The following is a 14,986-nucleotide window of genomic DNA, read 5'->3' on the forward strand; positions in this document are numbered from 1 at the left end:
GCTGGATGAACAACGTTCACATCTAGGCCTAGGCCTAGTCCAGGCCAGGTCAAAGCACGTAGTGTAAACGTGGCTTAAATCAACGCTATATAGAAATTTTTGGAGATCCTGTTAAAAAACTCGTAATTGGCAGAAGATTACTTGCTAATGTAAAAGAACCTTTCAGTCATGCATTTTACTCGAAAAAAAGCTTAAGTTCGGTTACCCTCATTTTTTATTTTAGAAAACGTTTTCTTATAAAATTAGAAATTTTGAACAGTTTAATAATATTATTCTGTCTGCTCAAAAAATATAATAAAATAATAACTGCATTTCCCGTACTACGCAGATGTAAATAACTATATGTTAGAATGAAGAGTTTTTGAAACACTCTAAGATAACCGGCATTAATCTGTCTGTACTGAAATACAACAGGACTGGTTTTTACCGCATACAGAAAAGCGCCCTTATTTTTAAATTTTGCGTTATCTTACATTCCATGACTTTTCTTACGTTTAGACTTGACGACTCTTCACTAATTTACATCTCTTAAAAGTAGAAATACATTCCAAGTTGCAAGACAAATTGCACTATGTAACAGCGCCTCCCAGGAACCACGCGACATTTAGCGCCGCTGACCCGCAGGCTACATGCCGTGAATATTTATCTCTCGTAGCATTTGACAATAAGCGCAGTAAATACAACAAAATACAGTCCAGAAGTCATCACTTTGTCCCCCTATGAAGCGAGAAAATAGAAAATTAATGAATAAATATTGGAAATTTTTAGACGTCGCGAATTCTATAACCACTATAGCTTACAGGCCCGTTTACACATACAATTATTGGTGCGATTTTCTTCTTTTAGTAGATGTGAACGAGTGACTAGTTACGAATGCGCTAATGTAAAAGAGCTCTTATTTGAACATGTGAATGAACATGTGTAATGATTCACTCGTTCACATCAATCAAAAGTCGCAACAAAAATTGCAAATGTATAAACGGGTCTTATACTTGTACGAGCAATATGGCATGACTATTTGTCCATTATTAAGGTGTATCAGAAAATTTGTTTACATTTTCAGTATCCCATGCACTCTGAATACTTTTTTATTATCTTTCTATACCCAGTATATTGACGTTATCATCATCATATTTCGTTTAACGCTCTGCAAAACAATTATGCTTTTGTTCGACGAAAAGCACTCCTTCCTCAAGTTCTGCACGACTGCATGAGACCTTGCTCCCTTACTGTTAAGCTCATACCTTAATGTTGTGCCTTTTCCTGATCATTCTACGCAGTTTATCAGCAAAACAAAACGTGTAGCAGCAACTGACCCCAGCAGCATCAGCGATCTGATACTCAATGACCGGAACACAACAGCAAAAAAGCAGACACGAACAGGCACTGGCGATGCCTAAAACCACAATCAAATGTAAATAAATAGTTTAAATTTCTTTGCTATGAAAGGGGCCGAACCATCGCGAAACCTAACGATATTCGTATTCTTGCTTTTAATGGACGGCTTGGATTCTTAGGGTCAACTTAAATCGAGAAAATAAATCTAGGTCAATTAAGTCACGTGATTAAGTATACACAACATTAGTTGGCTTTCTCAAAAATATAAAAAATATATAAAAAAAACAAAATAGGGATTTTAATGCCATATTCCCTCTAATTTACTTTGCAAAAATTTACTTTGTTCAACATGTAGTAAACATATATATATATATATATATATATATATATATATATATATAATATATATTATATATATATATATATATTAAACAATTATTGAATGAGGTTGAGCAGGATATGAGGAATTATTAAGGCCGAGGTTTGTGTTATCTGCCGAAGCCGAAGGCTGAGGCGGATAACACAAACCGAGGCCTTGATAATTCCTCATATCCTGCGAGAACCGAATTCAATAATTGTTTTATTATTTATTTGCAAAAATTTTGGGCTTAGACTAAACGCTTGCGTTGTAGACATTTTTAGACATTCGTATTTTCCCGCTTTTAGGTTTTGGCACAAGCCGCATAAATTAGCGTGACGTCATACCGTGCAATAATTTTTTTCATATCTGACGAAGTGACGTCAAACGTGCAATAATTTTTTTCATATCCGACGAAGTGACGTCACTGTCCAAATTTGGGCAGCTGCCGAGCGGATATGACGATTTCGCCAACAGCTGCTGGCCAATCAAAACTCTTGACTCATTTTCAATAAATAATAAATATATATATATATATAGGCTGTCATTCGGTGTCATATCATATTATTATATTGTATGTTGGTCAATTCGTCTGACCAACATCGCGAATACCCCTTCCCTAGTTCCCTTAAAAACGCACACCGCCGTCGCCCTAAAGCTAATAGGGAGCTTTAGCAGTGACTACGAGTACGACTACGAGTACGAGATTCGTCATCCTCGCCCGTTGTTTGCTTATGCCATCAGCCAAAACTCGTAGTCGTTGGGCTTTTGAGTACGAGTTTTTTGGCAAATTTCGTACTCGAAAGTCCAACGACTACGAGTTTTGGCTGATGGCGTAAGCAAACAACGCACGAGAATGACGAATCTCGTACTCGTAGTCGTACTCGTAGTCACTGCTAAAGCTCCCTAATAGGGAGCTTTAGATTAAACTACGACTCCCGCTACCGCTACGAGATTCGCCATATTGACGTGATATTCGTGATACTTCGTACTGACTGAGACTCGTCGCTGATCTGACTACAGCATTTTAAGAAAACTTCGTCGTCCTCACTGCGTTATTTAAAAAGCAATAAAAGTTGACATTTCTCATTTTTTGCAGAAAATAATTTGAGAGAACTGTTTTTCATGACCGCGGCCTTTGATTATGTGCATTTTTGGAAATACTAGGCGTAAAATTTCCGACTTATTGTGTTTGCAGAGGTTTATGATGACAACACGAGGTGGCGTATGCATACAACGTTTGTTTGCGCCACATGCAGTGACGAATTTCGCAGCCGTAGCGGGAGCCGTAGTCAAATCTAAAGCTATAACCTATTTCTGACTGCCGGAAACTTATAAACTGCAAGCTTATGACTTACACACGCCAGTGTCATCACAGCAAGCACATAATTTAGTGCTCCATTCTCTTGGAATTTGAGCAGGTTGCTTTGTCACGACTGTAGCAATCGTGCCTTGCTTTTGTAGCGGTGTCCCAGCACCCTGATGGATATAAGCAAGCCTGGACTCATTGGGCTGGTGGAGGGGAATCGTGGCCTGTTCGAAGTCGACAGTCATAAAACGTTTTGGGAAGGCAGCCTTTACTGTAGGTTGGTGTTGTATTACAAACGTATCCTTGGGTTTTTGTTGGAGGGTAGCAGCTGGTGCACCCGTAAATCGACGAAGGTTGGACACCACTGCCTGTTCTGTATATGATGGTGGGGTGATTGTATTGGGGTAGTTGCTCGCCGTGTCCGCATTCGGCTTCATATTGAACTCCCCTGGATCTAATCCAGGGTGATACATTTTGAATATCTAAATATATTGAAAATAAGTAGCTATTAAGTATTAATGCGATTGCTTTTTAGAGGAAATACGTATCAGTATATTAATGTTTGACTTCACCTGTAGACTACAAAGACTAACTTGGGGATAATTACCGTAGAATAACCCAATTCAAATGGTACTATACTCGAAACTCCACCGTAATACTATATCGTCTATCCAATTTTGCAGATTTACTACACCTCCGTAATTTACAAGATGCGATTTAAGTAAATTAGCTTCTAGGTACATCACGTACGTATTCAATACTGCAAAACCTTCGGTCCGTTAACACGGGCCTTCATCAGTGCAATATCATTAGTGCAAGATACGATTTTGTACGGTTGCTTTTACTGGGGGTTTTAGTGGCCTAGAGAAAAGAGAAATGCCCAGACTTAACAGAATAAACACCATTCGATAGAGCTTCCAATCGAACATTGTTACTTTGCGCACTTCTCTTTTTTTCCTTTCAGACCGTACGTCATACCCCCGTTGTGTTGGATATAAATTTATGATAATAATAATTATTATGTAATCAATAACATTGATCTAAACTATGTGAATGCGAAAGAACGGCTTTTGAAAAGAAACAAACATTAATTGCGGAGGAGGAATATAGAACTTTAGAATTAGGAGACAAAGGAAGGCAACATTGCGTGCAATCGTTTGAAAATATTTCCATATAAACAAACTCGTTAATAATATATATCAAATCAATTTCTACCGCATGCATCTCTATACTGATTCTCTGTTTACTAACTTAGTGATGTAGCCGAGAGTTAGTGTGACCTGCTTGCGACAATTCATGTAAACTAAGCCGTTAAAGTGGATCGTTCTTTGCATGCGTAGCATTTCAATCAACAAACTGCCCTCATGCAATGGGCACGAGACTGTAGAATCACATAACATAAAAAAAAACTAAATAAAGTAAGACTGTTAGCACACGAAGTGCTTTGTCTTTTTAGGAAATTATTGGCAAAGCCACCATTTCCCAATTATAACGACCTTTAGTAATCGCCATGGCCAGCTTTTGTTCATGGAAGGTTCCTTGTCGAGGAAAGCTTATCAATTATAATTATATTAAGTGATAATGCTTTGACTCAGATGTATCAATTAATATTGTGATGATGTGACTCTGAACTACCAAAGGGGCAAGCTGAAAAATTAGCTTGACCATTGATTTTCGAACCCCTTGATTTCAATTTGAAACAAATTATCAATTGCTCAACATGTTGAATAATCATGATTGTAAATGAAGTCATGCACTTGTATATTGTCACTGAATTTAGATACATACGTCGCAAGTGTAAAGTGCAGAAGGTTGAAGTTGCTTTGTAAGCGAATTTCCCTTCGACGTATGTTAATCATCACATTGTCTGATTAGTTAAGCTTATACTTAACTAAGTTTGCTGCATGCGGACGAAATAAAAATTATAGTCTTGGAACTCGTTTATAATTGTTCTCAAGTCTATTTAACCTGACGTGCCAGCCGCTCATTTTCTATCAATCTCGTTTAAAAATGCAAAGCCTGCAAAATTAAGACGTTAAAATTCTCTCACCTGGCTGGTATATCGCGTATTCGTGGTAAAAAACAGTTGCAGTCTCTGGATCTTTGAAGGCGCTTCGTATAAATTTTATTATGGCGGTATTCCGCCTTCTTGTCTGCGCGTTCAAGTGTTTTAAATGATCCTTAATTCTTTAAAATGCAAGTTCTATTGAAATCAAGAATTGAAGCGTAAAATTGCTGGTGTTCAAGTTCGTCGGCTGTGCGCGCGAGAGAATCGAAGAGATGGAGAGAGAGGCATTCCGAGTTGCGTTTATATCATTTTCTAATTCAGGTTTATTGTTTATATAATTATCAGTAAATCGTGTAACTGATCTTTAAAGTGGGTCATCAAAGTTCTTAGGAATATTACGTAGTCGTAATGAGTTATTTGATAGTTTTATCAATTTAAACGTATCGAAGGCGCGAAGGTTATATATAACTGATATGTCTCTTTGAGTCTTTTAAATGTTGTGCTTGTCGCTACCGATGACTTGATCCGAGAAAATGCATGTACTGCTTTTACTGGCCCAAACTTACGCCGGAACATTGATATAGAATTGCCCGACTCTGGCAGTGAATTTTCATTTCGCGACGTAAGAACTTTTAGTTATCCATTCGTTATATTCGCCTGAATCTGCCTTACCTATATTTTCCGAATATATAGTTGTGCGGTAGTTGGCTTCCTCACATTTTGGAAGGCCCAACTCACCCGAGTTTATCAATTGAAGTTAAACCTGACAGTTATATTTTCCGATTCAAATAGCAGCAATTATATATATTGGCTAAAGTATAGTGTATAGAGACTTCTAAGGGGCACCCATTAAAATATGATTGAATTTGTATAAAGTCAGTGTTTTATTATTATACACAGAAGTGCAATATCAGTCATATGAAAGCGCTTTTTTAGCGTTGCGTTGATACCAGTTTTAATCGTGCTGGGAACTGGGATTATGTTAAAAATTCTCTTAAATGGAACAATAATTTTAGTGAAGAGCAGTTTGACGTAATCGTCAACAAAGAATTTGCATGGTATTAATTAATGCGCGCATGTGAGAGCATTGATTAAATTTATCCGTTCAAAACTGTGAGTTGTTTAATTATTGTTCATAGAATTACAAAGTCAGTGCACGAGGACTTTTTCTTTACAAACTTGTTTGTGGGCTGAGTTATACGTCGAAAAGGATGGAGATTACTGCCAAAAAGATTACGGCTTATAGGAATTGTGTTTTTGACCTGGCTATATTGGGACACAGGGCTGAACTAGACGATAAATGAGGGGTGAATTTTCATATAGACTGCCAGGCGGATCTTTTTTGAAAACGTATAAATCATACGTGCATACATAGAAATCCGTCAGGCAGAACAAATATATAAATATGCACCTTTTCCCCTCTCCCCAATTATCGAACCTTGTTTCGGGCCTATAGGGATAAATCAAATTCTACAAAATAAGGCTTTCTGGCTAGTTAAATTAAATGTTGAGAGTTTTCCGGGAGAATGATGGCAGAAATATACCATTTTAGGACTTTACCGAGAACTTTGGAAAAAGTTCAACTTACTTTTCCAACCACTGCGCGGGTATTATAACTATGGTAACCGATTAAATAGATACAGGGTATATTAAAAAAGGACACTAAATATTCATGATCGCGACTTTTTGTGTGTGAATAGAAAGCGACTAAGACGAATATTCTCATGAATTTTCTCATATTTAGCGTTGCGTTTTTTTATACACCTTGTATATAGGTTGGTGAAACATAATCAATTAATAAAGTAAATTAGCTTATATAGGTACACCACTACAATGCTAATTTACTTATATTATGCTATCACCGAGCAGAATTACAAGAATATCATGACAATAGATAAAGTTGATTTGAAAGGCAAATTATGGAATCATTTCTCCGTCTTAATATGGTGAATACGTAGTTCTGTGTAAAATGTTCCTGTAGTTCAGTGCGTCCATAAGTGTCTCATTTTGCCAGAAATGATATATAATTATACTTGTAAATGTCTTAACCTTTTTTACTCTTTAGTTTTTTAGATATGTATTATGCTAAATCCTCTTAAACGAATTGATTTCACAATTTTAATTGTCACTGATAACATTACAATGTGCACGTTTAACTGGTGGCTTGAGAAGTAAACTCAAAAGGCATTTATTGTATGTGGTTTTAAGCCCCACAAAGCCTCAGATTTGATAACGTGGGAATATTCAGTATGCCGTAGGAGACAGAAGTGGCGCGGAGCCAGATCAAAGTGACTCATGATTGATCATGCTGTGTCAGGGGGAATCTCCCTGCTCTCATACTGTGGACTCATATTATATTCTATTCACAATATTCTCGTGTATTTCCTAGTACATGCTATAGTAATGTTTGACAATAAATAATACAATTATTTAATTAATTAATGAGGCGGAATTTTTCCAGCTAACGATTTTGTGTCTCAATTTTCTTGAGAGGAATCGACCGTAGCAGTTCCCTTGACAGCTAGGCTACAATTGAGAAGAAAATCAGGCGAAAAGTGGAAACTATCCTGGTATTCAAAATGTCACACAGAGACGATTTATGTTTTCAAATTTCCCATTTACCGCGCACATGAATACGACAATAAACTCGCGTGCATGAATATATGATGTGTCGATTGTTATTACATGGGAAAGCTGTTGTGCATGATTATATGATATGTGTCGATTGTTACCACATGGGAAACTCAAAGCTGTTGTGCATGAATATATGATAAGTGTCGATTGTTATCACATGGGAAAGCTTGAAAATGTTGACACGTTCAAAATGAATATAGTTTATATAGACGTTTATAGACGTATATAGACGTCTGCATCGTTTTAAAAAATATCAAACTAAACCATTAATAAATTTAATATGATACGAACAATCCCAATTACGCTTTGACAATACTTAAAAGGGTAAAAGAAGTTATTATGAGGTATTTTAGTTTTGTAGAATTTTATAATACTTTTTGGTGTGAGTCCGTGACAGTTGTTTTAGCGTTTTTAACATTGAAAACCGAAAAAGTCGAATTTGAGATATTTAAAAAATTATAATATAACTAAATGAAAGTCATCGTAAACTTGGAGCGACTATACAGCATTTCTTGCTGGAAGACAATAAAGTTTAATTACGAATATATAATGCAATTATTATAATTTCATCAAGAACGACTGAAGCATCACCTCTATTATAGCTGCACTGTATCACCTCATTAAAATCAGCACGACTCTATGGGAACGTAGTACCCGTCAACATAATGACTAATGTTTATGTACATGTTGCACAAAAGAAAACTGGAGTGCTTTCAATTTCCAATTACCCGTATATTGCAGTAATTCTACCGCTTAACCCTTGTCATTAATTAATATTTGTATAATCAAAACACAAGGTTCTTATATAGGACTTAAAATTGCTCTATGAGCGTTTTAGAAATTTCAATACAATATAATTCTTAAAACGGCAACACGGACACAGCACGTGGGTTAACATGGCTTCCGCTTTTGTTTCGTAACTACAACAGAGTCCTTAAATTGGACAATGATTGGTCATGCTGTCCAGAAAAATTCATTGTATAGTAAATGATTTTTATATTCGTACTACGTAATGAATGGATAATGAGGTTAAACAGCTTTACTATAAGGCTTTGCACAGTCGGAACAAAATCATTCCTGCACAGGCAGCTGAAGAAAAAGGAAAATAACGCTGATATATGCATTAGATCTTCAGGCAGAGGGAACAGACCTGTCTTTTCTGTGAGTGAAATTAGGATTTTTATGAATAGCACTCTATTAAGCACTTTTAAAAAACTGTTACAACGACGTTAAGTCGTTATTTGAATTGATTTGTTAATTCAATTAGTCAATCACTGATTTTTGACAATGATGGACACAATTAGACCAAGTGATGGTCTAATTAATCGAGTCGGGTTATTAATTTGCGATAATTAGCGCACCCGAGATTGGTAAATTAATCTCGTCCAATTGTTTTAATTTGGTTAATTTGGTTGGATCCGTTTACTTCATTCACGTAACCGCGAATTAGTTTAGAGTGACGCTCTTTCTATTTTATAACCTCTGGCAGATATCAGAGATTTTTTCAGAATCAAGGCAGATATGTTGCAATAACAAACGATTTTCCCCTATAAATGCCCTAGCAGTTGAAAAATACTCTTCGTTATTTAAGGTGACGGGACGAAGCCGAACTAAATTATATGTAAAATATAGTACATGGTGTCTCAAGAGATTGTTAGAAATTTACCTATCAAACCAAATAATGCTTCTAAATAAGACTATAATCACCCACAACAGTTATTGCTCATAAAATAATAGCAGCAATTAATTTCAGTCAGGTCACTCGTCCCCCCCCCCCAGCTATTCTAAAGACCCCCTTTGAGATTTTTCTAAATCTGAAGAGAAAAGTTGGGGGGGGTACAATTATTCTGATTTCCAACAGCAGTGTAAAAAATTAAATTTTGATAACGTAAAGAATAACATTATAGAATAACATATCTGCATAGAAAGAGACATTGCAGATAAGATTGATTTGAATACTCTTGTTGACACATTTAGATTAGCTAACAACAAAAAGTTAACAAAAAATCGCTGATTCTGTGGCTTTCAGATTGTCATAAAACATGCGTGAAAATGCGGGAAATAGCGTTTTAGAAACCCTAGAAATAACCCCCCTACAAGTCTCAAGCCCTACACGTCGCAAGTGTAAGCAGGGGCCGCGGATCTCGGAGGCACTTGGGCACAGTGCCCCCCCCCCACGCCACATTCGGAAAACACCAAATTGTGCCCCTTTTTTCAAGCGAACTTTTTCGAACTTTTTCGTGCTCTTCTTTGAGCCATTAAATGTGTGTTATTGTTGTACATGAACTCAGACTCAGTAGAGATTTGTATTTAGCAAAATGTAGCATTGCAGTTGTAATTTAAAATAACGTAAAGTAATTCAGTGAATTTCACTGTATTGCTGCTGTATTGGGGTAAATGTGACATAGTTGTGATTGAGGCCCTTTTTTGTCAGTGTCTCCCCAAAAAAAAAACTTTCTAAATCGTTCCGCGGCCCTTGACTGCACGTTTTGTTGTAATGTCAACGATATCTTCAGAGCAAATAACTTACTGACTTGAGTGACTTCAGAGCAAGATTAAAACAAATTAAAAATAGGCAAGTCGTTGTCGATCGAACTATTCAGTGTATTTGAATTTCCTGTTCGCTGTTAACTCTTACTGTTACCTCGAATGATACGACCCAGAGATTCACGCATGGGGTCCTGCATGTTTACGCGTTATCAGCACGAGCGGGCGTCAAATTTCATAATTTTCACTAGGGAAATATACGAGATTAATATTATTAGAGTTATTTTAAGAATTTACTTTATTGAAAGACGCCTTTACAATAGACTCAATTTATTGGCACGGCACGACTAAAATTGGTACGCGTACCCAATTTTTTTTAAGCCCCGTTTACACTACAGTCAATTTATCGGCACGGCACGGCTAAAATGGGTACCCGTGCCCAATTTCACTAGTGTTCAGGCTACCAAAACAAAGACCGGGCGCGGATGAAATGGGCACGGGTACCCATTTTAGCCGTGCCGTGCCAATAAATCGAGTGTAGTGTAAACGGGGCTTTAGTGTCCTGGATACCAAAACAAAGACCGCGAGCACAAATGCATGGAATGGGCAAGGGTATATACCCATGTTAGCCGTGCCGTGCCAAAAAATCGAGTGTATGTAACCGGGGCTGAAGTTAAAATACTTGCAACCTATTACAATAAATAAGAAGGCTTTGGTTCATAAAAACTACATAAAGTGTTACTACACAAATTATATCTACAATGAATTTCAGAATTGTAGCTTCGAGTGTTTTCAATTAATGTCTGAATCTAGGTTATTTAACTCAATGTCTATAGTGTTCAAAGTCGGTCTATGTCACGGGCTCCTGGAGCCTCGCACATGCACAAAGGAGCAGAGATCTCATATCAGCTCAAAAACAGATTTTAGTGCGGAGCCAGGTCATCGCTACTCCTTTCATCGAGTATGCCTTTCCTAGCCGAGAGTTGTTCTGAAAAGGTATTCAGGAAATGATGTGTTCCCCCCTGCAACCGCCGTACGCACTGAAGACCAGTAGTGTAAACGAGACATGCTCCAATTGTACACACCGCTAATTATATTGGCGTTCTTCTCCCGTTTGTTTCTTGTAAAAGTAGCATTCAGGTTCTGGTTCAAATGTGTCTTCGCATAAGGATTAACTTTGACTAACTCGCCCCACCCGTCACTTTCCACTCAGACGCCATTTAGTGACCCCACAATGAAATACGCGAAGAATATTTAATCTTTTTCTAAAATTATTTCTCACCACATTTTTTACTAACTGTAAAATATAGATGCACATTCCTATATCTTTATGTTGGTATATATTTGCTGTTTAGGAAATCGTTTATAGAAGCAACAAGGCTGGTAAAGCTATTGAAAGAAAAAGATGGAAACACTTAGCCAATCTACCGTACAGATGCACGAAGGTATGACAAATGGTCTCAAGACGACTGAAGAAGTTATCAAAAAATATAAACGGAAAAACTATGAAGGAATGGAAGCCGACTTACTAAATGTTAAAAATGGTTTCATCAAACACAAAAAGCTAGCAGAAGAAATGAAAAATGAAGTGACTAAATGTCAGGAAGAGCAGATGGATGATCGAAAGCGCATTTCACGCCTGGAGGATGTATTTAAAAAACTCCAACCCCAAGTGGACAATTTAATGAAGAAAAACAAAAATTTGGAAATAGCGCGAATCACTAGCAACTTCGAGTATGGCCTTGCAGCATACATCTACCCACCAGAAACAAAAATCACATTCAGTCCAATCTTCCCAAGCCTGATGTTGTGGCTGAACGATGAAAGAGATACGCCAGAAGGAGTTGAAGGTAACAGAAAGTGGGATGAATTTGTGAGAAGTTCTCACTGGTCAGAAGCGCACGAAAGAGTTTTCTATAAAATGCTCACGTTTCGAAAGGAAATTGATTACATGAATGCCGATTTTCAAGAAAGATTCGATGACAGAGAGAAACTATGTGTTGAAGATATATGTCAAATGAGCGGACAATTAAATCAATATTGAACAACATTTAATTTATAAGTAAATAACATGTATAGGTACACCACGTATTCAATACTGCATGCAAAGCTTTCGGTCCGTAACCCGTGCCTTCATCAGTGCAAAATTACAACTTGAAAATACTTTTTACTTTTAAATTCGACCCTCCTTCGTTCTAAGATTTTTAATTGACTATTCCTGCACATTTTCAGTAACCTTTCAATATTAATAATCATGTTACGAGAACATTGAACATTTTGCATGTAGTCTGAGCTGAAAATCAATAACAACAATTATCGTGTTTCCAAAACTGAAGGTTTCGATTATAGTCTTTTAGCCTTCCAGCATCTAAACTTTTAACAAAATAACGACTGTGAATATTTTTTTGCCATTGACACTTTCATTTTAAAATATCCAGTCTTTTCGTCTGAGTTTCGATAGCGTTTCTCTTCATTTCATTCATACTAATTTTTATGAGCTGTAATAATATAAGGATGTAATCAACTTTGCATAAATATTGAGAATAAAAGCTATAATGGTAGTTGATCGCATGATAATACGTGCCGTGTTGGATGGCGTTCATTACAATTCGACAAAATAGAAGCGGAACGGAAGGAGTATAACAATGATTGGAATATATTGATTAAGAGGAAACTTTCTCATCGATCAGTGATAACAAAATTTATATTTACACTCCATTGAGTGTGAATGCATGTGAGTGAGCCTAACACAAACGTTCATGTTTTTATAAGCAAGTGTCACCGGTTCCTCTATAAAACCCCCTCTTCCCCGCGCGGGTGAAGCGTACTTTGTTTTTGAACCCATCAAAGCCCATCCTTGTTTTTCAGCAGACTCTTGAATAAAAAAGTTAGGGAGAATGTGGATGCAATGAGAACGACATCATTTAGACAAAATATTTTATTTATTGTTGATTATTGCGACTGTGGCTAACTAGCTATGGCTAATACAGCCCCAAAATGCTACCATTTACATTCCTAGTGTCAATTTAGTATACGCTCTTTTCAGCTGTGGTAATTTGATTGCATTTTCTTGCATAGATTAAAAAGTAGTGAATAATGCAGAAGGTCTATTCATGCTCTGTAGATGTTGCTTTTAATGACCGAATGTCACTTTGCATGGGCGATTTGATTTTTATATCATGAAGACATAAAATAAATTATACCCGATTTCTTGTCTATATAACATTGGCCCTGCAGCGCTACAACGACCATGCAGTGGTTATAACACCGCGTAATTGTCTGCGTTTGTTTATTATAAACATACAAATGCACTGCACATTGTGTGAAAAAACTTTTTTCAGGTTTATATATTGTTTGCAATTTAGAGACCAAGTTTTATTTTCCAATTAAACGCCACTAAATCCATCATTGTCCACAGTAGTATTAGCTTGACTGCAGCTGTCGTATTGCTATTATATATATTTATAGGAATTATAGCCACTTATTGTGATCTTCCTGTTTGATGTTGGACAAAGACACGCTCCAGCATCCGTTTCAGCTTTCGACAGATCGTTTGAATTTTTGCCCTCTTGAATAGAATGACCTTCAGAACTTCAGATCTTCGATTTAAACCGGATTAAGAAAATCAGTCTATAATTAAGTGAACGTGATCAATTAGTATATTTTTACAGATATGCATAGTAAAGCAATTAAAACAGTGATGACATGTAAAATAGACGCACTTACTCGCAGAGAGATGATCTCATTATGCCAGCTTAATTAAAAGACACATTTATTCAAGAGGATTAGACACATTAGAGACAAACGCATTTAGACAATTATAATATTAGTTATAGTATCAAACTGAATATATAGCCAAAGACGCTCAAAATTTCACTAAAACGTATATTTCTCTATACTTAAGCCACCTAAAAAGAAATGAAATTATATAAAGCGACATACAATTTTTTCATATATAATTTTTTCATACATATATATACACAGCATATACATGATTTACCTTATTATTGCATAGGTTTTATTTTGATAGACAGTGCTTTACATCACAGTTTACATCCATGCCGAGTTCCATGGGCATCCCTCTGGCTTTAAAATATTTGCTCCATTTCACTTGTTTATATTACTTTTGCATTAAATTTATTAATCATAACTTGATGCGACATATAGTTGCCTTAATTGTTTTTATTACATATAATGTTTTCAATCATTTGGATCCTATTAATCTTTGCATATGCATGCTACATTTAAAAATTAATAGGGTTAATACGGGATAATGGAGCTGGTTCAACGACCACAACCGAAGGTCAAAACTACAATAGAGGTATTATCAAATACTGTATAAACACAACAGTAGAATGACGAACGTGATATTTATTTAATTTCTTAATTATAGAAATAATATGTTGGAAATGAAACCGAACAGGGCACCCGAGACGATTGTGCAATGAAACATTATATATAGACCAGTGAGAGACAAGGAGTGGGAGCGAGGGAGATGAAAGAGGAAGGGGGGGAGGAAGAGGGAGAGGAAGAGGAAGAGAGAGAGGACGAGGGAGAGGGAGGGGAGGAGAAAGAGGGACGAGAGCTGAGAGAACACAGAAGTATGCCGTTTATTTTGTTTCAAAATTCATATTGATTCTAATTCATATATTTTGAATAAACTATAACTTGAATATGGTATTTTTTTCGATAAATCTACATTGCGCAATGAGTTTTAAAATAACAATAATTCTATCGCTTTGTTCGTGCAGATTGCAGAAAAAGTAGCTTTAAGTAGCCCTTACTATGCGCCGCTGGCCATATTTACATCAGAATTGTATAAAATTATAAGATTGGGTCCAATGTATGCTAA

General features: G+C 36.4%; 1 protein-coding gene and 1 long non-coding RNA gene across 2 annotated transcripts; one reads left to right on the forward strand and one right to left on the reverse strand.

The window, feature by feature from the left end:
- Positions 1 to 285: 285 nt before the first annotated feature.
- LOC114535267 lies at positions 286 to 5,746 on the reverse strand. Its single transcript, XR_003688233.1, has 4 exons — positions 5,056 to 5,746; positions 3,055 to 3,487; positions 1,245 to 1,396; positions 286 to 717 (listed from the first exon to the last, which is right to left on the reverse strand). It is a non-coding gene; the product is annotated as an uncharacterized LOC114535267 (long non-coding RNA).
- Positions 5,747 to 8,729: 2,983 nt separating this feature from the next.
- LOC114535306 lies at positions 8,730 to 12,678 on the forward strand. Its single transcript, XM_028556675.1, has 2 exons — positions 8,730 to 8,808; positions 11,490 to 12,678. The coding sequence occupies exon 2, from the start codon at positions 11,540 to 11,542 to the stop codon at positions 12,176 to 12,178; it is 639 nt and encodes a 212-aa protein (XP_028412476.1). The 5' UTR covers positions 8,730 to 8,808; positions 11,490 to 11,539; the 3' UTR covers positions 12,179 to 12,678.
- Positions 12,679 to 14,986: the final 2,308 nt, after the last annotated feature.

Source organism: Dendronephthya gigantea, unplaced genomic scaffold, assembly GCF_004324835.1.
Source record: "Dendronephthya gigantea isolate DGI-Jeju-01 unplaced genomic scaffold, DenGig_1.0 000115F, whole genome shotgun sequence".
Lineage (NCBI taxonomy): Eukaryota > Metazoa > Cnidaria > Anthozoa > Malacalcyonacea > Nephtheidae > Dendronephthya > Dendronephthya gigantea.

Bases quoted from the DNA above. Each gene is read 5' to 3' on its own strand.
- LOC114535306 (XM_028556675.1), top strand. From the start codon at position 11,540: ATGGAAACACTTAGCCAATCTACCGTACAGATGCACGAAGGTATGACA.